At 42.5% G+C, this 25,860-nt stretch overlaps 1 protein-coding gene and 1 long non-coding RNA gene across 5 annotated transcripts in view; one reads left to right on the top strand and one right to left on the bottom strand.

Annotated features, from left to right (window-relative positions):
* MORC2 (MORC family CW-type zinc finger 2) overlaps window positions 1-4,215 on the bottom strand; it is a 41,962-nt gene extending 37,747 nt beyond the window's left edge. For all 4 annotated transcript variants that reach the window (XR_001892219.3, XR_001892220.3, XM_003905440.5 and 1 more), the window contains exon 1: window positions 2,955-4,215. Coding sequence is in view for 2 of the 4 variants with exons in the window: in XM_003905440.5 (XP_003905489.3) it covers window positions 2,955-3,022 (68 nt within the window). In the remaining 2 variants the exon portion in view is untranslated. The remainder of the gene's footprint in view (window positions 1-2,954) is intronic.
* Window positions 4,216-4,345: 130 nt separating this feature from the next.
* On the top strand, window positions 4,346-13,895 carry LOC101015033. The gene is made up of 2 exons (XR_652765.4): window positions 4,346-6,917; window positions 7,992-13,895. It is a non-coding gene; the product is annotated as an uncharacterized LOC101015033 (long non-coding RNA).
* The last annotated feature ends 11,965 nt before the right edge of the window (window positions 13,896-25,860 follow it).

The raw sequence follows: 25,860 nt of genomic DNA, 5'->3' as shown, positions 1-25,860 counted from the left end.
CACTGACCAACTTCTGGTTTATATAAACTAATATTATAGAGTAACACTCACCATTCACACAATGTTTACTGTGTATCACCGTATGAGCTAAGAACTTTATAAACATCATTTTACATAATCCTCGTAAAAACTGTCAGATTAGCCCCATTTTATAGATGAAGAAACTGAGATTCAAGAAGTTGACCTGCCCAAAGACAGAGCCAGGAAACAGTCAAGTCCAGGTTTGGCTGGTTTGCAAGCACATGGTCTTTTCACTGCACTACATTGATTTCCACCCTTCTCGTCCGGTCACTGCTTGTAAGTCTACATTAAATGATGAGTAAGCAAAGGACCATTTATTTCCTAATTCACAATACTGTACATGTCAGACACCATGAAATGGTCTCGTGTTCCTAAGATTTTAACAGAACAAAGGAGAAGACAGAGACAAATCTTCCCTTCTCTGAAAATGACTTATTGAACCACTTTACACAGAGGTGGTTCATCTTTCATCTTTATGAGCTACAAGTCACCTCATGTGAGAATTTTAAAATTTATTTTCTGTATAAATGAACTTTCAATCAGGTCACCACAATGTTTTAAAAATCTCCTGAAATTAGAAATAAAAAACTTATCTTGTTGGTTTAGGGTTTATACTTTCTTCTGGTAGGACTAATACATCAAAAAGTATAACAACTTCTAAGGTCGAATTTGTGATCCAGGTAAGAAATTCCAGAGCTTCCAAAATGATACTCCAACCCTCAAATGTTCACGCAAGCAGGTGGTTCCAGTTCAACATGGGTAAGTTAAAGTCCCAGAAAATTCCCCAACTTAAAACAAATGACTTAACTGGTTTCTTTCTTTTCCTTGGCACTGCCAAGTATCTATCATTAATAAACTATAAAATAGCAAAGGGGAAAAAAAGAAGGGAGAAATATCCCAGAGTCCTTAGAGGTTCATTGAGATAAACTAAAATTGAAGACTTTCAAACTGTGAAGTAAGCCCTTTGCTTTACAGACAAGCAAATAAGCTCTTGAAGGTAAAACTGACTAAAGTAGGCACTGCCTAATGGTTAAAAGCACCAACTACGGTAGTCAGATAAATCTTACTGACTTAAATCTTGGCACCGTTTAAGTCTGCCACTTAGCATCTATATAGCCATTACCATGTAATTTAATCTCTTTGAACCTCAGTTTCCTCAAATGCAAAATAGGAATAATCCTTACCCCAAAGGCTTCCTGTAAAGATTGCTTTGGACAATGTTTAAAATAGTGACTGGCATGAAGCAATTAACTGTTGTTACTATTATCATCCCATAAAGTCTTTGGTGAAGCTGGAACAAGAACTCAAATTCTGAAGTCCAGTTCATGGTCTTCCAAGATTATCATAAAATCTGTAATTCCAGACTTGCCATCATTCCAAAATTCAGAGCTGAGATAACCATTTATCAAACACAGTCATCCAGGAACATTTAAGTGTCCTTCAACTGCTTGTTCTTAATATGGCAGTTCAAATATTAAAAAGGACACTAAAGGTTTTTCCCAAGGCTATGCTAGCTGAATAATCACTAATCAGCAACCTCACCTGTGTTTCGGGGCCATCATACTTAAGTGTGAGAATTCAGCCTAGGTGACTGCTACAGGCCGGCCATGGTGGCTCACGCCTGTATTCCCAGTACTTTGGGAGGCCAAGGCGGGTGGATCACCTGAAGTCAGGAGTTTGAGACCAGCCTGGCCAACATATAGTGAAACCCCATCTCTACTAAAAAAAATACAAAAATTAGCTGGGTGTGGTGGTGCATGCCTGTAGTCCCAGCTACTTGGGAAGCTGAGGCAGGAGAATCGTTTGAACCTGGGAGGTGAAAGTTGCTGTGAGCTGCACCACTGCACTCTAGCCTGGGCAACAGAGCAAGACTCCGTCTCTCAAAAAAATAACAAACTTCCTAAGCAAAATAAGACCAGGCTCTCACCATTTGACAATTTGCTTCACTACGTGGCAAAATTTTATTCCCTTTAAAGGAAAAATAGCAAAAATATTACAGACATTATGGTATCACAAACATGTTGTCTTTTCCATAAAAAGCTAAAAACCATTGTACTATTACTACATAATGGAAGTCTATACTCTCCTCTGAAGGGGGTTCTTCAGAGACTGGACCATTCATGTAGCTGCTCATCTCCTCTCCAGGTACTAGAATGGTAGAACACTTACCTTCATCTCAAAAGTAACAGGTGAATGTATTTAAAACATTAAAGAAGTTTTGACTCTACTGGACAACCTCCAAGAGAGTGGGCATTATGGATTAAACCTGAAACATTTCAGACCATGTTGGAGTGATGAGATTACTCCTTCATGAACTCAAGAACCATGAACACTGTATGTTTCTGTGGAAATTCTGGGGAAAGACTATCTAAATCGAGATATAAACAAGTTGTCGTTTCCTGCTTAGCATATACAAATAACATTGGATGTAGGGAGCACTTTGCCAGGAAGATAAAGCCAACTGCTGAAAAAATAAAAATTTTCTTCTTGAAAGTTGTCATTTAAATGTCTTCTGTTTTCTTGTTAGAAAGTAAATACTTGCTATAAACCTAACTGTTTAGGACGTTGTCACTAGAGAGGGGAAACGGTTGATACTAAAATAGTCCAACACTTGGCGATCCAATAGAGTAGTACTTGTTGGATTCCCATAAACACTTGAATGAAACAACTCAACACATTGACTTCAAATAACTAAAGTTTGCATTTAGAAAATTTTGATCCAATAAACAAAAATCAGATTCTTCTGGATTAGCAACAAGTATTTCACTGATCTCAGTTCTTCAATACAGAGCTCAAGATATCCAGTGATACATTTCACTCCAGTGGGATACATCTCAAAAAGCAAAAAAGCAAAATTTTCTGGGGAAACGATTTCCATATAATATCACGGAACGAGTTACTGGTTACCTCAGTGGCACCTAAAGGATACTTACGAATTTGTGTGCAGATATTCAAAGGTTAGCTGGGCTCGATTCAGACTGCTGTAATTTGTGAAAGCCATGACTGCAATGAGGTCTCCACTAACTGGGAAATATAACCTTATAATGAAATCAGTTTCCCAGGATTCCGTCCAGTAAAGCTTCAGTAAGTCTGTGCTCCTTAATGACAGTTAAAAGTAACCTAGTAACTATCCAAAATATATGCAAAGAGTTGTTTAAAACTACAATTCCTTCAAGTGTTTTTTTTAATCTTCTCAATGATTACGATGTAATATTTTGGAAGGAATTATGTCATAAATCTGTAGTTTTAAGGAGCTTTTAGCATTAAGTTGCGATAGCTCAATTCAGACAATCTGAGTCTCGTGTGGATGGTCCTGAAGGAGATGGTCCTTGCGTGGGCGGTTTATGACTGCTCCATCTTCATGTTCTTCGAGCCTTTTTTGGTTCCCTGAAATTTCCTGTCAGGAAATTTACCAATCCGGAAATTTACCCACTTCTGTCAGAAAACTGATCAGCCATGTCTTCGCCACACGTGATGCCAGGATTCTTAAACAGGCCCAAGACCGGCGACCAAGATCTCGATGGAGTGTTACACAGCGCAAGTTGCAGCTTCACCACCTCCCAACTGAAAAAGTTCCTAGGCACTGACGACTTCTTTTTTCAAAGCCTTCTTTTTTCAAAGCCTGACCAAACCCAGTTCAGGGTGGGGGTCAGATTACCTCACACTTGGCCCACAAAAACACCTCACAAATGACCCGCCCACAGCACCTCGGGCAGGCCGCGCCCTGCCCCCACGTCCCTCAGACAACAGCCTCAGCCTCCCAGGCCCTTCCCGGGCCTCGGTCCCGTGGCAGCCTCCTCACGAAGAAGAGCTACTCCCGGTTTTCAAGGACCGGATCGAGGGCAGTGGCGAGCGCACCACCTGACCAGGCACTACCCGGATTTCACAACTGCCTTTGTCCCTCCCCGCGGAATTGGAACCCAACAGCCGCAGCGCGCTCTTGGAACCATGTGCTGCTGCTGCCGCCTCCGCCGCCGCCGCTGCCGCCTCCGCCGCCGCCCGCGCGCCGCGCTAGATGAGATGGTGACAGGACTCAGCAACACGAAATTCGGCGTTTAGAGCTGTTCTGCCGCCGCCGTCACAGACACCACAGACCCCGCTTTGTCTCCGCTAGTGCACACAGCCCCGGCCACCTCGCACACTCCCCGACGCCCCAAGCCCCCGAGGCCTCCGCGGAGCATTCAGCCAATCACAAAGCTGCAGCTCCTCCCGCCCCCGCCCTGATGTACAGCCTCCTGATTGGCGGACTGCGTGTCCCCATGTGACCGGATCTTGGTTGGCCGGTCCCGCCCCTGTCACGTGAGAGCGTGAGCCTCTCTTCCTGCTTTCCTGACCCTCTCCGCCATTTAAAGAAACAGTACCGGGGGCGGGCCGAGCGACGCAGCCGGGACGGTAGCTGCGGTGCGGACCGGAGGAGCCATCTTGTCTCGTCGCCGGGGAGTCAGGCCCCTAACTCGAAGAAGCCCTGGCGCGCCCTCCCCCCCTCCCGGGTCTGGTAGGGCGAAGGAACGGGCGTGCGGTCGATCGAGCGATCGGTTGGCGGCTCTTTCTCCTGCTCTGGCATCCAGCTCTTGGGGCGCAGGCCCGGCCGCCGCGGCGCGCGCCCGGTGGCCGTTGGCGCTCGCGCCGCGTCTTTCTTCTCGTACGCAGAACTCGGGCGGCGGCCTATGCGTTTGCGATTCGACGAGGAGTCGTCCGGGTGGTCGGCGGCGGCGGGCAGCTGCTCCGCCCCGCTCCGGGGGAGGCGGCGGCGGCAGCGGCCGCGGGATTTGGAGCGGCCGGGGAGGCGGGGGTGGCCGGGGCCGGCTTGGAGGCCTGGCGCCACCCTTCGGGGCCTGCAAGGACCCAGTTGGGGGGGCAGGAGGGGGCCGGAGGATGGTTGGTTGTGGGATTTCTACTTTGCCTTTTCCTTCTTATGCCGCCTTAGTGAGGGGCGGGAGCTCTGGCGGCAGCCCCGGGGTGGGGAGACGAGCTCCGGAGTCGGAAGAGGTGGGTTTGCTTCCGGGCCTAGCCACCAGCTGGCGGAGTGACCTTAGGCGAGTCACTCTGTAATTTTTCTGCGCCTCAGTTTCCTCCTCTGCCTATCAATGTGTGTGGGGTTGAAAGCGCTTTGTAAACTCTAAAGCGTGGGTGTACGTAAAGGATGGTTATTGTTTGTATTTTTTTTTGAGTTGTAAGAAAACTTAGCTGTTCCCCAATCCTTGGGTTTTGAACCTGGAAACCTTGGATTGGAGTTGGGGATCCCCAAACTCCCTGAAATTGTGGGAATGTGTGGTTTGGGGGAATAATGGGAATTTGTGGGAATGTGCGTTTTAGGGGAATGATGATCCATCGCTAGCAAGTTTTCCAAGGGGGCTGTGACCCAGAAGAGTTAAAAATCACAATTTCTTCATGCTACAGAGAGGAAACTGAGGCCTAGATGTCATTTGGGACCCTTCACAACCAATTTGAAGCCCCTGTTTGAGTCCCTGGGATATGTGAGCTGTTTCTATGCATAATGGATATTCGGGGTAACAACAGTCCCCTGCTTGGCTTCTATTCTGAATCCTTTTCTTTCACCATGGGGTGCCTGAAGGGTGGCTGATGCAAATGGTACAATGGCACCCAGTGTAAAGCAGCTGCAATTAGGAGTGGATGTGTTCTGTAGCATCCTATTTAAATAAGCCTGTTTAATCTTTGGCCCGGCAACTTTTTTCTGCTGCTTGTACCGGTGCCTGACTACCTTTCTGACTCTCATTGACCATATTCCATGACCGTGGTTGTCATCCGTTACTTGATCCTACTTTACGTGTCTAGTCTGTGTGGTTGGTGGTGAATAGGCTTCTTTTCACATGGTGCTGCCAAGCCCAGCTAATTAATGGTGCACGCGGACTGTTAGCAAGTGGGCTCACTGGAACAGACTGTACCTGGCATGGAATTCCTGAAGATGTTTGGGGTTTTTTTCTTTCTTAATCGAAGGTTAACAATCTCTGAAAAGTTTTGTTAGAACTACTGCGGAACCTCAAAATCAGTAGATTTGGAAGTGATTCAAAGCTTAACTTTTTAACCTTGGCCCTCCTTGTGTTCTAATTGCTTGAAGGTGTAATACTAAGATGTCCAAGATGCTAGTTTTTGCTTCTTTGTTAATTGTCAGCTGCTTTTATCAAATTTCAGGCCATTATCCAACAAACACTATAAAAATGTTTGAACAATTGGATTTCAAACATTTTCGCTTTGTGGAGTGGTGCTCACCAAGTGGTACAGCCCTAAGCAAGTGAACACAAACACATTTAAGTGTATTTTGTCTGATTAGATGTTAGCCGGTTATGCTATTTCATTCAAATGTCTGAAAAAATCAATTGACTATTCCCTTTTCCTAAAGGGCAGAGACAAATAATCTCACTTCCAGAGAAATGACTGTTTTGGAGGAAAAAAGTGTTGGTCTTTTTGCTCTTTTGTAATTAAATCTGGATGTACCTCAAAAGACTCTTAAGACTGTGGTGATAAGATGCTTTCCTCAGCAGAAAGGAGGAAAAAAAAACAACTGGAACTCAAAGCTTGAAATTCTGTGGCAAAACATGAGACGTCCAGGATTGGAGGTTGAAAAGATTTCACTACAGTGTTCTACAATAGTTGGAGCAGATAACTTTCAGTGTAGCCACAGCCGTGGACTCCAGATTTCCAGATTTTCAAGAACTGGACTTGGAACCCGAAAGAGCTTATCAGGATGTGGCAGGAACACTGGAGGTAGATATTTTTTTTATTTTTGAATTTTGGGACTGTTGACCTTGCTGTGAGAAAAGAGACAACGACTGAGCAAGTACTACCACCAGCACTGTTACTGGGAATTAGAAGACCTGAGTTTCTGTCCAGACCCTCAGTGGAAACTGAGGACACTCCATCCAAAGTGAATTATGGTACTTGCCATTTTCCAAAATGCCTTTTTCTTTACCATCTCTGCACTTTTGTTCATACTCTCTTTCTACTTTGGAAATGCTCCTCTCTGGCTTTTCATCTGTCAAAACTGCCATTTTCTCAGTATTCAACTCTTATGATCTCTTTTCCATGAGTCTCCTAACTAGCCAGAATAGAACTTTTAAGTTTTATGACATTTTGTTATGTATCCTCTATCTGTATACAGAATCCTGTAAAATAGTTACTTGCCTGCATTTTCTGTCTTTGCAGATAGCAGACTCCTTGAAAGCAGAGTCCTTGTTTAGTTTATCTTTCCCACATACTCCACAACATACCATGAAACATTTATTAGGAAGGAGGAGTTTAGAGAGCAGGCTATCAGAATAACCACTCAGTGTTTTCTTAATTGCTATGTGATAACTAAAATTACTCTTAATGAGAAGAAAAGTCGCTAGATATGGGTCATGTTTCTTTATGTTTTAATGTTTTTTGATTCTAAATTTTGATCCAGGGAGCCCTCAGACATAAGGAGAAACCAATATATTGAATGGGGTGTTACATGCAGAAGGACCAAGACCTTATTTTCTCCTACTTGAGATGAAATCTTGTTAAGGTGAAAGGACAGCTTTTTAAAAGGAGACGGTCATAAGACAATTTGAGGAAGGCATTGGAAGAGGAAGAGGGGCAATTATCTCCTTTGTTTTACTGTTGGTATATAAACTTAAAATCTCACTTCTTTTTATGCCACTTGTGGAGCCACTTCCTCTCCCCACCAAAAAATGCCCAGCACCCTGAATGCAATCAGATTACTTTCCCAAAGTATGAGGCTTAGTTTCTGTTTGCTGCTTCACTGAGACAGTTCCCACAAGTTGAGAGTGTTAATCAGGCTTTTGTGTGTTCTTTTTTGGATTGTTGTTGTTTGTTTTCATTTTATCATTTGTCTTTGCCTAAGCCAGGCTCATCAAGAATTAACAGCCATCAGGCTACTGATGTGCTGACAGCAGACCCACTTAGAGTCCTGTGTTTGTAATTCCATGCATTTGTTATCTTACCTGTTTTGTCCCTGCCCCTTCTAGTCCTGTGCCTCCTGATTGCTGAGTGTTCACCTGGACCTTCTGACTACCTTCCCTGTGCTATTCCATCAGCCTACAGACCTGGTACCTGGATTTTTGCCCGAGATGATTCCTACCACCTTACTACTGAAGAAGACACCCATTCCAGTGGACCACTGTGACCCAGGAGGCATTCAGCCATCATGATGTGGCCTTTACCTCCACTCCTGTCCTGTTCTACCCAGATTCAGCACAGCCCTTTATAGTGAAGTCAGAGTCCTCAAGCCAAATAGCTAAAGCTGTTTTATCACAACAAAGGCCTAGTTTGTTCCATGAGTGTGCATTTCATTTCTTCAGTTAAAGCCTTCAGAGACACATAATAAATTTGGACCAGGGGATTTTTTAGTTATTAATGCTCTCTGAAGAAAGGGAACATCTTTTTGAGAGCAGCATTGGACCATACCCCACAATCTCAAATGATTGAAATTCATGAACATCTAGGATCCCATGAAGGTCACTGGACCCTGTTTTTTCTACTTCAAATCCTGTAGTAGCCTACTGAATGAGAAAACATATTCTGACCCATTGGGATCAAATCAAAGGCACAGTGAACTCCTCATAGCATCTTCTTTGGAATTACTCAGGAACCAGAACTTTTTACACAAATGTAAGAAATTCTACCAAGGAGTCCCCTTACCTAAGCATCTCACAAGGCTGCATCAGATTCCAGAAAAGGCTTCTCTTGATACATCAAGGTAGAACCTCTATGGTAAATCCCCTCTGTTTATAATGCACTTTACAGTTTCAAAGCACTTGTACATACATTTATCTCAATTGTCAAAATAAGAGTGAATTATAATCTCTTTTTGCAAATGAGGGAATGTAAATTTTAAAACTTAAGCAGTTATCGAAAGTGACACAGCTGTGAAAGTGGTAGAGGCCAGGTTTTCTGACTCCCAGTCCAGTATTCTCCTTGGAATTATCCACAGTGTTAAAATGACTGGGTATTGGGAACCTCAGGAAATTTTCCAGCTTCCTGATCTGGTGCCCCTAGTCACATAGGATGTCTTAAGTGTGATCACATGATAGCTACATCTAGACCAGAATCCCATGGCAATATCCCATGGTTTAAGGGCATTTAAGACATTAATACTCCTGGGCCCTAAAAGCTTATCTATAGTCCTATCTCTGCAAACTAGTATTTACACAAAATGAGCCACCTGGTTTTTTTTAAAGGTAGTATTGTTTGTGTGTGTGTGTATAAATATGACATAGAGAAAGGTGTTACCTGCTAAGATAGTGAAGTATGTAAGACATGTCCCTTCCCCCAGTCTACATTGAGGTGTAGTGTATTAAAGGTTCTCAGGAGACTTGCAGCAAATTACTACTGCTTCTGTGCTTAAATTCAGAAGTCTAATTAAAAAAAAAAAAGACTTGTAGCAAAGAGTTCCATTTTGCTGTTTAACCCATTGTGTCCTAAGTTTAATCAAACACAACAGGGTATTTTTTGCATCATTCCATCTAATGGAATGCAGAAACTGCTTTAGAGCAGTATAGCCAGTGCTTCCTGATTGCCAGCAGATTGCCCTGGACACCCCAGAATAAGCAGCATCTTCAAAATCCCCCTTTCTCATACCTTGTTATTAACTGCTTGAATTAGTATGTCTCTGTCATCTGAGAGTCTTGCATCTTGACAATTACCTTTATTTTCTGTCAAGGGAATCTCTAGAAGATGTGTGGGGAGACATAGGAAAGGAATGGAGGAAAGTTAATTCACCCCAAATTAGATAAATTCTATGACATTTAGCAGTATACTTCTGTGTCCCTAGAATTGTACCATAACTTTAGTTCAAGGGCATTGCATCTCAGGTGGGTTAAGGAGGTTGGGAAGGGGAGAAAAGGGTTAAGGAGATATTTTCTTCAGATTTATCAACATCTGAGAAGTCATCCAGCCATGGACTTCTTGGAGTAATACTTACAAAGAATTGGATGCATTTTGCAACCTTGGGCAAAAACCCCAGTGCTGTTGCAACTGAAAATCATTAGCCTTGTTCTCTGATAGTTACAAGCCCAATTGCAGGCAATCAAAATTTATAGCCAATGAGCTCTAACTCCAACCTGTAATGTGGTCCATATTAGGGAAAGAATAGGAATACACCTTGGTTTACCCCAGGCTTTGCTTACAGTTTCTGCTTTCTGTGACCTATTTTTTGTATTTCAGCATTTTGTGACCGACTTATTCTTAGATCATTGGTTTTCCAAAGGCTTCGTGGCCATGAAGCCCTTTGAGTGAAAACTGCAGAAGCCCAGAGTAAAAGTGAAGCTGCTCTGGATGAAGCAGTGAAGCGAGTAGGGGCCTGAAGCCTGCTACAACTATCTTCCTTTGCCACCGTGGTGACACCTAAGGGGACTTCCTTACAACACCTTGAACTCTCCAGAACACAGTTTGAAAACCACTGCCCCAGACAGCAATATGTTTGACCTGAATGGCATTCCAATCTTTTCTGTACCTCCACTCAGCACAGTTCATGTTCAGTTGATGCTGAACATTCTTAGAAATACTGTGTGTGAACTTAGAAAAGTGCAAGAAGACAGGCATGTCTTTGACCCCAGGAATGATCATGGGCTGAAAGTGGTGTCAAGTGAACCTAGATTAACAGCCCTCCACTCCAGATGGATATCCAGTGATTCCTAGAATGGGCTATAGCCAGAGAATAATTCTATGCACCCTACACTGACAGACTCCCTTAAGCAACTTCTTTCACAAACACCAGATGCTCTACTGGTACTTGAAGTACATGACTTTGAAGTCTTGACCCTCCATGGATACCTGAATTGCCAGCAAGCGGGTTTTGAAGCTGGTGCCTCATTGAGGGCATATTAGAGCAACTTGTACATTTGACCTCTTGTTATCAACCATGGTACTCTACTTCGTGTACAAGAGATAACTATGAAAGCTGAATTCAAATACTGGCAACATTTCCTAAAGGGGCTCAATATCTATCTTCTTCTTTTCCAAACTACACATCACTGTATGACTCAACCAGTAGCAGTTATATTGCCCCTTGGTTTTTATTCAGTTTAACTACTGTTTCCAAGATAAATGAGCTAATAACCTTTAAAAAAAAAAAAAAGCAATTATTTTTTCTTCATCACTGGCATATCTGCCTATTCTCCAGAATTATTATGACTACTCAGCTCACTTTTAACAGTTGATCTTCAAGAGACAATCTTTGAACACCCCTCCTCATGTGATTTAAAATGAAACCATTTGGAAAAGTTTCTTCTAGCCAATAATAGATTTTTTTTTAATTGCTCTGCCTTGTGCCGAGAGATGTTATTTTAAGATGAATCTTTTGATGTCTGATACCACCAACTGTAGATGGTAGGGATAGTTGGAGGCTGGCCCTTTGAGCAGGCCATGATAGCTTACTTGCTGGGCATTTCAGATAGCTTATTGCCTACCCTTTTGCTGGAAACAGACTGATTTGAAAAACAAAATCTATGAAGACTGCAGCTAAGGATTTTATCAGTAGACTTAAGAGCTTTTGTCCTTGTGGATATTTTAGTGGAACCACAACAGTCTTAATACTGTCATTTTACACTGACTCAGAGCAGCTGACGTCATTCCTTGCCATGATATATATTTAAGGCAGGCATTGTAACAGACATTAAGACAACTTATCTGTTTCAGCAGGAAGGATTCAGTTTATGGACTCTCAGACCGGATCATGTTGAACAAGGAGATTTTGATATGTGTCATGAGAAAACTCATCCTTTACTTCCCAGTCAATTTAAAGGCCAGCTATCCTGAGCTACTCGAATGAATGCACTGGTTAAACATTGGGGATAGTTTATATCCTCTCTCTCTAGGCCAGTTGTGATTACATGACTCCACTCTATATCTTGTCAAACAAGGCCTAAGTCTGGTTGCTATAGACTGCTCACCCTCAACAAATAAAAATAAAATATGGATGACTAGCCTGCTTGTATATACAACTATTATTTGTTAAGAAGAAATTATCTTCAATTTTCTACTATCTTCAAATTGTCAGCTTTTTTCCTCTCTGATTTTTCCTATGCTTTACAGAAAAAGACATTGATCTATACTGCCAATCCCTCTAATCCTGCCAACTCATTCAAAATGAATGACTTAAGATGAAGATGATCATCTGCTCAAGAGTCTAAAATATACATTGTATATAAGAATTGGTGATTAGAAAAGCAAAAAACCTAAAACTTAAACCTAGGAGTTTGCCTACTATCTCCATGTCTCCATGCTTCAGATCTCATCTGTATCTTTGAACAGCACCATTCAACCAATCTGAGGCCTTGGCTTGCTTGTAAGATGATTCTCAGAGATCGGCTGAGTTAAAAAAGATGACGACTTGATTACCAAAGAAAGTAGGGCCAACTTTGACAAACCTGGCTCTGCTGACCCTGTCATTCCCAGATGTAGCGTAGACTCCTAAACAGAACCTCAAGTCTCATTGAGGATAAGGCCTTCTCCTGAGCTGAAAGTTCTTTGGCAGATGAGCAAGAAACTGAAAGCTGATGTACCTGACTGGCTCTGTAAGATCAGAAAACTGTATCCAGAATAAGCCCTATGGATTAACCCCTGAGTACCCAGGGTAAAAACTAATTTACAGAGCTTCCTTATTGATCTGCCTGTTCTTCCAGATCATATTCTGGCTATTGGTATGGCTGGCCTTTCTGAAGCTGCCCTGCTTGTCTATTTTCGTGACTCAGCTCTTGCCTGCCCTTTTCACATGTTGCTGCAGTTAGACTCACTGAGCTTGAGAAGACTACAGCCAATTTTAGTGTATCTTGTGCCCAATACAACAAGGATTTTTAATAGAAACAACCCACACCTCACCTGCTAGGACTCAGTGTTCACAACAGGAAGGACCATGTTGTATACTACTTGACCAGCAGCTTTTTTAAAGATATTTTTAAGTGCAGAGTTAGCCTCTATTCCTGTATGTATTTGATCATTTTCAGCACCTGGAACCTCATCTATCAGGTCTGGAAGGAATACAGCAGATCGAAAGCTGTGTCCATTTCTCTTCTTCAGTAGTACAGAAATGAGTCTGATTCACCAGTACACACAGAACTGTACCAGTTCAGCCTGGCAAAAGAACAGTTTCCACTGTACTTAAAATTTACCGCCAACTCAAATTGCCTCACAGAATTATTTGATGTAGGAGGCTAGTTGTCTTGCTTCACATCAGCAGGACAGTTGGACTCTCAGACTCATGACCACTGAGTTTACTTGTATTGAAACTGTGGTTTCATCTGAAGTATGCTATTGGACTTGATTATTATCTCATTCAAATGGATTACAGACTTACTGAGGACAGGACAAACTTATCTCTCATGGTGTTTTTTTAGAATACTTTTATAACCAAGGAAGAAACCATGCCAGCTGTTACCATTCAACTTCTTAAGCAGAGATTAAGCTTTTTCATATGTGTTCTTATCCTAGACATTTTCATATCTGTTCTTATCCTGGACATCAGTAGTTTTAATTGCCCAGCATCCGTTCCATCTCATTGTAACAACTCCCTGATGTTTCTTAAAACCACCTCTTCCTATTTTCAGTCTGTGGTTTCGACAGTCTGACCCAACCTTGAGCTTTGTGGGTGGACGTGTAATTCAGACCTCATCAATCAGCAAATCCATCTGAACTGTGGAGGAGAAGCTCTCTTTACTGAGGTGCTTTAGCTTTGTAGGATGAAAACCTCAAACCAACAGGGCCTGCCATGTAGAGAATGAAGCCAGTGCAGGGGAAAGTAGAGCCAAAATATGGAGAGACTTGAATCCTGATGACAACGTTTGTGCCCCTGGATCCAACCGTGCCTGAAGCTAGTATATCCCCTGGACTTTTCAGTTATGTGAACCAATAAATACCCTTTTTTGCTTAAGTTACTTTTGAGTTGGGTTTCTATTACTTGAAATTGAATCCAGACTGATACATCTACTAACTTTAAAACTTGACAGATCCAAGTATTTATTAAACTAGAGGTCATGGTCACTGAAATTACTTTCCAAAGTGGAAGACAAAATGAAACAGGAACTGAGAGAATATTTAAGATACCACAGAAGCATAAAAATGACATAGTAGAAAGTAATAGAAAACCTAAATGTCTGTCGTTAAAGAATAGGTTAAGGTATGGTTCAGCCATATAGGAAAATCTTGTATCTATTAAAATGAATAAAGTACATTCATTGTGTATGGGAAAATGGCCATGATACATTAGGTGAAACAAGCTACTGATAGAAAAGTGTACAGTGTGAAATCATTTTAAAATGTGTGTGCTTATGTTTATAAATGCATAAAAAAGTCTATTCACAGCTTTCTTTGAACAGTGTAGATTACATGACACTTTCAACTTTATACATTTCTGTATTAATATTTTACACTACCCACATTACTTTTAAACTTTATTTTAAATAAAGAATTTTTTAAATTAAATATAGTGCTTACTGTTTGACCTTGGCAAGTTATTCAACACTGAGCCTGTTTTATCAAATGATTTAAAATACCCACTTTTATGTTCGTAAATATTAAATATAAATCATTCATTACTCAAGTTGACAGATTGCTATACCTTTACTTGTTTGAAAAACTCAGAGCTCAGTAATTATTCCTTAATTTTTTAAGCATGTCTCCTTCAAGTGAGTTTGTTTGGATTAACAGAATTTTAGGATTTTACGGTTGATCAAAGATTATTCTAGTTCTTGACTGATGTTAATCCAAGACTCTATTGCAGTATCCACATTAGGCAGAGAGCAGGGGGAAGTCACTTTTTTAAAAAATCCTTGAATTATTCTGATGTCACTGCAATTAAGGTCAATAGTGACCTTTTCATTGGTAAATCCATTACACATGCATCTTATCTGAACTTTCAGGAGCACAGATAACTCCCACCAGCTTCTTGAAACACTCTTCCCTTAAGTGCTATAATAATTTTCATTTTCTTTTCAACTTGCTGACTACTCCTTTATTGTAGGTTCTTCTCCCCATCATGTAAATATAGGTATAGTGGACATCCGTTGCTTTGGCTTGCCAAAAATCACTTCCCCTTTCCTTTAATGATACATCCCCACTTATCCTTTAGAAAGCTGCTCCTTCGTATTTCATGTGGTGTCACTGGAATTATAGATGATAGTACTCCAGCCTCATGCCCTGTGGCTGAGGTTTGAGCAATGCAAGCTCGTTCTATCCCACCAGGACTTTGATTCTTAAGAGAGGTGACCACCACCGAGCAAGACTTCATCTCAAAACAAAACAAAACAAAAATAGCCAGGCATGGTGATGGGTGCCTGTAATCCCAGCTACTCTGGAGGCTGAGGCAGGAGAATCTCTTGAACCTGGGAGGCAGAGTTTGCAGTGAGCTGAGATTGTGCCACTGCACTCCAGCCTAGGTGACAGCAAGATTCTGTCTCAAAGAAATAATAAAGTGGATAAAGCAGGCCAGGACCACTGAGTTAGAATCGTTACTTTGATTGCATTTGCTATTTTTTTAATTGTATTTTTATGTATATATATTTTTGAGACAGTGTCTCACTGCAATGCCCAGGCTGCAGTGCAATTACACCATCTCAGCTCACTGCAATATCTGCCTCCTGGGTTCAGGCGGTTCTCCTGCCTCAGCCTCCCGAGTAGCTGAGATTACAGACACATGGAATCATGCTTGACTAATTTTTGTATTTTTAGTAGAGATGTTGGCCAGACTGGTCTCGAACTCCTGACCTCAGGTGATCTGCCTGCCTTGGCCTCCCAAAGTGCTGGGATTACAGGCGTGAGCTACCGCGCCTGGCTTCATTAGCTATTTTAAAGTGAAGGGCATCAGCTCAAACCCAGAAACTGACCTGTGGGCATAGAATAAAATACAGGGTCTTTTTGTGTCCAGGATAAGTGAATCTCTGTGCTTAAATCCAAACTAGTACTTGGAGATTAATTATTCAAATTGCAAAATTACAATGCTGGTTGAATTTGTAGCAGTACTAAGGTCTCTTTTGTGAGAGTTAAGGTATTAATCAGAAAGGAGACTAAATTATGTATAGAGTGCTGATATCTGGGAAGATTGAGAAGATTTAGAGAATCCCAATCCTCCAAATATCTCAGGAATGAAGGTTTGGGTAACCCGATTTGTCAAAAATCCCTGACTGAATGAAACAAAAAAGTATAGTCAAAAGAGGAAGAAATAAATAGCAGCTATAGACTCATAACCTGTTGGAGAAGTAAGATCTGTAGTCTACCGTGTATCTCTTCATTTGCCTTATTTTATTTCCCCCTCTCCTCTTTATTCATTACAGTATTCTGCCCTAACATTTCCTGGCTGAAGTTTTAGCATGATGCAAGTTAATCCAGTCAGATTTCTTCTCCATTGGAGCTGAGCCATTCTAATGGCAGTGTCCCCTCGTTGATGTGTATGAGTGTGTTGGTGATGCTTAAATATATCAGGAAATCCGTAAATTGCAGATTATCAAGATGGGGTTAAGAACTAGAGAAGAATGAGCATCACCCGGAAATCTTAGGCTTATAACTAGAAATTATTTTAGGTTATCTCCCTTTAAGAGGGAGATCTCCCTTTAGAGGGGATTATGTTGAGTGAAGGTATTAAGATTGTTCATGTTGAAGAATGCATGTCCACATAGTGCACGTTTTGCCTACCCAATGTTATCTTTTTCACCTCTGAGAATAGCACTTCACTTTTCCTTTGGGAAACTACCCCTCTCCCATGCCATGTGAGCCCAGAGGATAATGTGTAAGAGGTATATGAGTTTCTGAGAGCAATATGAGAGGCCTTCACCTGCCCAGATTCCTGACTTTAAGTCTCCTTGCCCTGTAGACTGAAAAATCTCATCCGTTCCCATGGCCTTGGTTTCTAACTGTATGTTGATAACTTCCAGATTCCTACCTTTGGCCTTGATACGTGTCTTGAGCTCCAGATCTGAATGCCCACCTGTATCTGGATGTCCCCTGCTTGATTAACACAAAGATACTCTCACCCAACATAATAAACGCTGACCTCTTCGTTTTTTCCTTACAATCTGCTCTTCCTCCAGTGTTCCCTTTCATGGTAAATGGCACCACCCTCTACTCTGTTTCTCAAACCAGAACATGAGAGTTATTCTCGAAGCTTCCCTCTCTCCCAGAGTCCCTGTTAGTCATTAAATTGTCTTGGTGTTAGCATGTAAATATATACCTTAAAACTTTCTCCACTTCTATCACTTTGTCCAAGGGAACATATATCTGTTGCTATAAGTATTATAATGCCTTTCTAGTGGTCTCACTGCCTCTGTTATTGTCCCACTACATACAGTCTTCTCTACAGAACAGCTGAGTACCGCCCCCCGCAAGAGATAGGGTATCACTGTTGCCCAGGCTGGAGTGCAGTGGCAATCATAGTTCACTGCAGCCTCAAACTCCTGGCCTCAAGCATTCCTCCTGCCTCAGCCTCATGAGTAGCTGGGACTGCAGGCATGTACCACGATGCCTGGCTGGCCATTTATTTAGTTATGTATTTTGTAGAGACATCATCTCGCTATGTTGCCCAGGCTGGTCTTGAACTCCTGGCTTCAAGCAGTCCTCCCACTTTGGCCTCCCAAAGCACTAGGATTACATGTGTGAGCCACTATGCCCAGCCTACTTAATCTTTTAATAGTTCCCCCATCATTTCAGAATAAAATCTAAACTATCCTGGTTTACAAGACTCTTTAGCTCTTCATTATCTTATTCCTCAAGATTCATCTTTCACCACTTCAAACAGGAACAACTCAATTTTGTATATTGGAATTTCCTGTATTCATTTGAAAAAAAGTTTCCACTTTTTTTTTTTTTTTTTTGAACTGGAGTCTCGCTCTGTCACCAGGCTGGAGTGCAGTGGCACTACCTTGGCTCACTGCAATCTCCACCTCCCAGGGTCAAATGATTCTCCTGCCTCAGCCTCCCAAGTAGCTGGGACTACAGGTGCACACCACCACACCCAGCTAATTTTTTGTATTTTAGTAGAGACAAGGTTTCACCATGTTGGCCAGGATGGTCTCAATCTCCTGACCTCGTGATCCACCCGCCTCGACCTCCCAAAGTGCTGGGATTACAGGTGTGAGCCACCGTGCCTGGCTGGCTTCCACATTTTTTAAAGCAGGGGAGATGGGAAGTTTTCATTAAAAGAAAAAAAAATTGAAATGATTATTCAGAACAACCCAAAAGCCTATTGCTATGAATACTGTAACTTATTTTCTTCCATATTTCTCTCCATGAAATTTTTTAAAATCTAATATTTGTAACTATGATACAGAGAGCTACAGTAAGGTGCCTAGAGAGCAACCAAATCCCTACCTAACATTTACAAAGATAAATACCAAAAGGACTACAGATTTAAATCTTAAAATGAAACACTAGAAGAATATTTAGGAAACTATTTTTGTAATCTTATGACATGGGAGATTTTCATAAAGCAGAAAACCTACAAGCCATAAAGGAAATTACAGACATATAAGACTACATGAAACAACTCTTGGTTCTGTAAAAGATGTGATAGATTGGAGAGACAGTTCCAACATAAATGACAGATTCGGGACTCATATTGCTAATACAGAGAGTTCCTACAAATTTATAACTAAAGTAATAATTGCCATTTATTTGGTGTTTCATACTAGGCATTCTTTCAGGCACTTTGTAAGTGTTATTTAATCGTCACAGTTTATGAGATAGGCAATATTATCCCTGTTTCACAGCTACAGGAAACAGGCTCAGAAGGATAAAGTAACTTGCCCATGTCACACAATAGGTGATAGAGCTATGACTCAAACACAGGTGGTTTGTTAGTCTGTACTTTGAAATGTTGATGCTCTTCAACATTTCAGTAAGCATGTGAAAGACAGTGAGGTCAGTGAGATGTGATGTACATCAAAGCAACGAAGTACCATTTGCCACCTATCAGATGGCAGAATTTAAAAGAGCAGTAGCATACGGTGCTGGCAAGAATTAGGGTAATAACTTTTATACATTGTTGGTGGGCACGCAGATTGTTCCAATTTTTTTAGAAGATCCTGGCAATATTGTTGCAAATTTTTAAATATACACTTTTGGACCCAGCATTTCTACTTTAAAGACTCTCAAAGAATTAAAGCACCGAGATAAAAGGACATCAGTATGAGAAATTTACAGCAGCGTAACCTATGGTAGCAAAAAATTTAAAAAGGCATCGATCAAAGTGGAGTGGTTGAATCAGTTATAGGACAACTATACTGTGGAATATTATGCAACTGTTAGAAAGACCTCTAGGCCAGGCGTGGTGGCTTAAGCCTGTAATCCCAGCACTTTGGGAGGCCGAGAGGGGTGGATCACAAGGTCAGGAGATCGAGACCATCCTGGCTAACACAGTGAAACCCCGTCTCTACTAAAAATAACAAAAAGCCGGGCGTGGTGGCGGGCACCTGTAGTCCCAGCTACTTGGGAGGCTGAGGCAGGAGAATGGCGTGAACCCGGGAGGCGGAGCTTGCAGTGAGCCGAGATCACGCCACTGCACTCCAGCCTGGGCGACAGAGCGAGACTCCGTCTCAAAAAAAAAAAAAAAACAAAGAAGACCTCTAGTTCTTAGCCTGTGGCATGTCCATGATGTATTAAGCAAAACAAACAAAAATTACGAGTAATGTGTGTCATAATAGCCCATTTTACGGGGTGAAGGGCTGGAAGCCCTACAGATGTATCTAAATGAACATGAAAGAAAAGTGGAAGGATACACCAAATTGAAGGGTTTGGAGAAACTTGGTACTTTATACATACTGACATTGTTTCACTGGTTGTGGGAGTACATCTTTTTTTTTTTTTTTTTTTTTAAGAGTTCAAGGGAAATATTTTTTTTTTTTTAGATGGAGCCTCACTCTTGCCCAGGCTGGAGTGCAGTGGCGCAATCTCAGCTCACTGCAACCTCCACCTCCTGGGTTCAAGCAATTCTCCTGCCTCAGCATCCTAGGTAGCTAGGATTACAGGCACACGCCACCACGCCCAGCTAATTTTTGTATTTCTTTTTTTTTTTTTTAATAGAAACAGGACTTAACCATGTTGGCCAGGCTGGTCTCGAACCCCTTACTTCAAATGATCCACCCTCCTCGGCCTCCCAAAGTGCTAGGATTACAGGCGTGAGCCATAAATATAAGTTTTAAAGCGATTAAATTGCACCTAGACTTTTTCAAGTTAGCATATGCTAAGGGATCAAAAACGAGGCAACAAAGAGTAACAGCTGGTTAACTCTTTTATATTCAGGGTTGCCTTTTGTAGATGCCTGGGTTCCAGGTGTCTGGTCTTCAGCCTTTGAATAGGCCACTCCCTACAACAGAGAAAGGGTTGTCCACTAGGGTGCCACTTCTAATAAAGATGTGTTGTCTCCCTGTATTTGTTCTTCCCAGAGTAAACACATTTTTCAGTTTCCCTGGCAGGTATAACCCACTGACTAAATTTTAGCCAGTGGGACCTGAGTAACTTCTAGGACTTATACTTAAAAAGGAGTAAGCCTGGCTGGGCGCGGTGGCTCAAGCCTGTAATCCCAGCACTTTGGGAGGCCAAGACGGGCGGATCACGAGGTCAGGAGATCGAGACCATCCTGGCTAACACGGTGAAACCCTGTCTGTACTAAAAAAATACAAAAAACCAGCCGGACGTGATGGCGGGCGCCTGTAGTCCCCGCTACTCCGGAGGCTGAGGCAGGAGAATGGTGTAAACCCGGGAGGCGGATCTTGCAGTGAGCTGAGATCCGGCCACTGCATTCCAGCCTGGGGGATAGAGCGAGACTGCGTCTCAAAAAAAAAAAAAAAAAGGAGTGAGCCCATCTCCTTCCTTCACCCTCCTGACTAGAATGTAGTCTTCACCCCGCTGACTAGAATTCCATGACTGGAATTTGTCACTGTTGGACCATAAAGGAGAAGGCGCTCTGTGCCAATGACGATGGAGCAACAAGTTAGAAGGAGCCTAGATTCCTGATGAATGTGAAGCCACCTTACCAAGCCTGAACTGTTTATCTCTGGACTTCGTTTACAAAACTAATTTCTGTCCACTTGACATCATTAGTATTTGAGGTTTTTCTCTCCCTCACAACTGAGCCTAGTCTGCCCATAAATATTTTGCTGGAAATATTTCTTAGGAACATCTGATTCCATCTGTTCTGATTTTATACTACTGAATCAACCTGCCCCTAGCTGGACTCACTAAGAGTAGATAACTGGTTGGGTCATGAACCAGCCACATTATTATCTTTAGTCATAAATTAATAGGGCCAGGCACAGTGGCTCATGCCTGTAATCCTAGCACTTTGGGAGGCCGAGGCGGGCAGATCACTTTAGGTCAGGAGTTCTAGACCAGCCTGGCCAAGGTGGTAAAATTCCGTCTCTACTAAAAATACAAAAATTAAGCCAGGTGTGGTGGAGGGTGCCTGTAATCCCAGCCACTCGGGAGGCGGAGGTTGCAGTGAGCCGAGAGCACACCGTTGCACTCCAACCTGGGGAACAAGAGTGAGATCCATCTCAAGAAAAAAAAAATCATAAATTAACAAATTGGTCTCTTTATTAGTTTCGTGGCCCTCCTTTATGCTCTCAGAATTCCACTGTTATGGACATCCATTGCTTTTGTCTGCTCAGTATCTATCTTCACTTCTTTTGATAAGAGAATATTAGTTGCTCTCTGAGTTTCCAACCCTCTTTCACTTTCTGCCTGTTCACTACCCCGGCTCCAGGACTGAGGATGTAACTCAGACCAACCAGAGCACTGCAGCCCCTTGGTCAGGGTAGTTGGATATGGAGTGAGTATATTAATCTAAGCCAAGCCAGTTTTACACAAATACAGCTAATGGGGGTGGGGGAATTTCCTTTTTAATCTATTGAATTTAGAACTGTAAGGTTGCAAGGCTGGCATTATTGACAGCCCTCTTGCCACTACAAGGAGATTGCTCATCTGAGAATGGAATCTGTGTAGGGGACTAAGAATCCTAAAGACATTGTTATCCTCTGGATCTGGCCATGCCTGAAGCTCACCCTGGGCTCTTTTGCAAGCCAGTAGATTTGCTTTTTGCTTATTCGGTTTGAGTTGTCTTCTGTTTTTATGAAATGGACAGAGTCCTAACTAAACTATCCCCATTTCAACTTATTACCAGCACCTAACACATAGAAGGTGTTGAGGAAATAATATGAGATCAGTTTATAAGAGGCAGAAACTTAGAACCTGTTAATTCCAGTAGATAGAGCCAAGCAAGTTTCTGCAATAGCAAAGCCAAGGAGGCTGACAAGCTACTTAACCTCTCTGACTCTGTTTCTTTATTCATAGGAAAAGGAGTGGTAGCTGGCCTTGGTAGCACATGCCTGTAGTCCCAGCTACTCAAGAGGCTGAGGCAGGATTACTGGAGCCCAGGAGTTCAAGGCTGGAGTGCACTATTATTGCTCCTATGAATAGCTCCTGCACTCCAGCCTGTGCCACATGGCAAGACCCCATCTCAAAAAGGGGAGAGAGGGTAGGTAAGAAGTAGTAACAATCTCTACCTCAAATATTGTGAGGATTAGGGAGTGAGATGTGAACACACAGTGCCTGGCATGTAGTTGGGATTATAGGTACCCGCCATCATGCCTAGCTAATTTTTGTATTTTTGTAGAGATGGGGTTTCACTATGATGCCTCAGCAAATGGCAATTGTTAGCAATAATGCTGTTAAGGTAACAATATCCTGGAAGACTTAGCTCAGCCAGCCATTCCCTTGACATTTTTAACCACAGCCACAAACTGCTGGTGTAAATGACATGCACATGCTATCACATTCAATTTGTTTTATAAGGAAAAGCAATTTCTTATTTACCCCACCACCCTCAGGAATGCTGTTGACAGAAAAGCATGTCACATTCCATTTCTCTCATGGACTGAGGTCCTTGGATGCCACTCATGCCAGTTGGCCAGTTAGCAAATGTGGTAGGAGGCCTGGATTAAGAAGGTCCAATTCTCATTCATAGAAATACAGCCTTTCTTGAGCAGATCACTTGAGGTCATGAGTTTGAGACCATTCTGGCCAATATAGTGAAATCCTGTCTTCACTAAAAATACAGAAATTAGCCAGGTTTGGTGGTGCACACCTGTAATCCTAGCTACTTGGGAGGCTGAGGTAGGAGAATTGCCTGAACTCAGGAGATGAAGGTTGCAGTGAGCCAAGATTGCACCACTACACTCCAGCCTGGATGACAAAGTGAGACTCCCATCTCAAAAAATTAAAAAAGAAAAAAGGAAACATGACCTTTCTCATCTCTATGAGAGCAGGTGGACAGTCCTGGGAGCCTGGGCACCCTCCAGAGGGATAAATGACTTACCACTGCACTGACTGCATCAGATCAAGGTCCCATACCCTCGATTGCTACTTGATATTAAAAAAACCACAGGTTTATTTAAGTCAGAAGAGTCCTGGTCCTTTACACCAACAATAATAAAAGGTGTTTTTCTGCTTAGGTGTAATTCTGAACAATTAAAATATCCCAGAAGCCCTCACAGTTTTATCCCAGGTTGCCATCCCAAACCAGCAGATCTCCACGTCTTAAAGTACCTGAAATAAGACCCAGTCATTAGGTCAGGGAAATGGGCTGAAGCTAGATCAACACTTATATCAAGAGTGAAACCCTGAGAACCTTAAGGACTCCTGGGCTTATCTTTGCCATTCTCCTGAGTCAACAGAAGAGGAACAGAAACAGCAGAATCAGGCCAGGTGCAGTGACTCACTCCTGTAATCCCAGCACTTTGGGAAGCCGAGGCAAGCAGATCACCTGAGGTCGGTAGTTCAAGACCAGCCTGGCCAACATGGTGAAACCCCATCTCTACAAAAATTAGATGGGCATGATGGCAGGTGCCTGTAATCCCAGCTACTCGGGAGGCTGAAGCAGGAGAATCATTTGAACCTGGGAGGTGGAGGTTGCACTGAGCCAAGATTGCACCATTGCACTCCAGCCTAGGTGACAGAGCGAGACTCCATCTCAAAAAAAAAGAGCAGAATCACGTTTGCCTGATTCAACACTCGGCCTCTTTGGACAAGAGTCTGATTTCTCAAGTTCAGATGATGCCTGGAACTCTTTGGAATTGGAGAGAAGATGGTTTGGCCAGAGAAGATCAGAGGCTGTTTTAGGTCTTCTAGGACTCAGGAGACATACATAGAACATGGCTTCCATGGAGCTGGGGAGACAGGAGAACCATCGAGGTCAGGCTCCAGTCATAAATATTTACTGGTATACTCACAACACAACAATGACGGTTCTCAAAATGACATTCAACTTGCATCCTATCCTAAGAGTGCACTATGAACTGGAGTGCACTATGAACTCATGTTTTAAATCTCTGTTTGCCTTGTAACCAGCACAATTATACTGCAGTGTACTCTGTATGTATTTTACAATATTCATTTTCCAATGTGATCACTTAAGTTATACCACAAATTTTGGAAAGTGTATGACAAATCAAGAGTGAAATCAAGAGGTCAGAGCAACACGTAAACATGCGCATGCACACATGAGACAGCCCTGGAAAGCAGCCCCAGAGACAGGGCGTAGAAGAGGTCTTGATGAAAGGCAGCTAGTAGTAGAACAGGCTTCATTGCAGGTCCTACAGAAGAACTGGGTTGAGTTACACAGCTTCTCCCATCCCTTTCTGGCCCAAAGCAAGCCCCACCCCCAACCACTTTGAGATGCTACGTTATGTTTAACTATGGGAAAACTCACAGTGATAAAAAAATGACTGTGGAAAAGTTTCAAGAAACCTCAAGTCTATAATAGCAAGTATCCTTGGCTTTGGCCGAAAAGCAAATTGATACCAAGTTGTTCTTAGCACTTCGCCAAATGGATTGCTATTTCCTTGTGCCTGGAGCACCCAAAAAGGGAATGACGGCTGAGGCTGCTGTGTTTATAGCTCTTTGCCAAGATACCTCTCCCAGTACCCTCTCTTAAGACAAAGAACCCTGCTCCAATAGCATTGTGTCCTGACAGCCCTGTGGACCCCTTTGATGATAACCACATACTCTTGCTTCACCTCTGTGCTTGTCCTTAAGACCCTAATAGCCTAAGAAGGAGAGGCAGAACCTGCTTGTTCCCTTCTTTCCTTGCCTTTCTCATTTCCTGTTCTTTCTTCCACTTGGAAAATTTGAGTCAGACTTCCATGTGTCTTCCACATAGGCCTTCCACATAGGCCACTTCCTTTTATACATCTTTGGGTGCCTTGTGTGGAGGGGATCCTCACACACTCTTCCTGGCTCTGGCTCCTTCCCCTTCCCCTAAACCTATCATGTCCATCTTCTACCCCTGCCTTGTGAAATTTCGTAAGGAGGACGGTTGCTCAACATCTATCAAGACTCATAGAAGATAAAGGGCTGTAAGAAATTTGGAAACTTCACATTCAGATTGCTACTAAGAACTGAGATCAAGATGTGGTATACAAGACATATACATAAATTGTTGGGTTTAGTGCGAAACGAAAATGCAGGGTCCCTTGTTCAAAAATTATTAAGAAATTCAAGATGAGCCAGGTGCAGTGGCTCACGCCTGCAATCCCACCCAGCACTTTGGGAGGCCGAGACGGGTGGATCACAAGGTCAGGAGATCGAGACCATCCTAGCTAACATGGAGAAACCGCGTCTCTACTAAAAACATAAAAAATTAGCCGGGTGTGGTGGCGGGCACCTGTAGTCCCAGCTACCTGGGAGGCTGAGGCAGGAGAATGGTGTGAACCTGGGAGGCAGAGCTTGCAGTGAGCCAAGATTGCTCCACTGCACTCCAGCCTGGGTGACACAGCAAGACTCCGTCTCAAAAAAAAAAAAAAAAAAAAAATTTCAAGATGGTGACAGCAGAGCACAAAACAAATGTGAGGCCCTTCT

This window comes from Papio anubis, chromosome 16 (genome assembly GCF_008728515.1).
Source record: "Papio anubis isolate 15944 chromosome 16, Panubis1.0, whole genome shotgun sequence".
Taxonomy (NCBI): Eukaryota; Metazoa; Chordata; class Mammalia; order Primates; family Cercopithecidae; genus Papio; species Papio anubis.
Note: the sequence above shows the minus strand (reverse complement) of the source record. Positions and strands in the feature narration are given on the sequence as shown.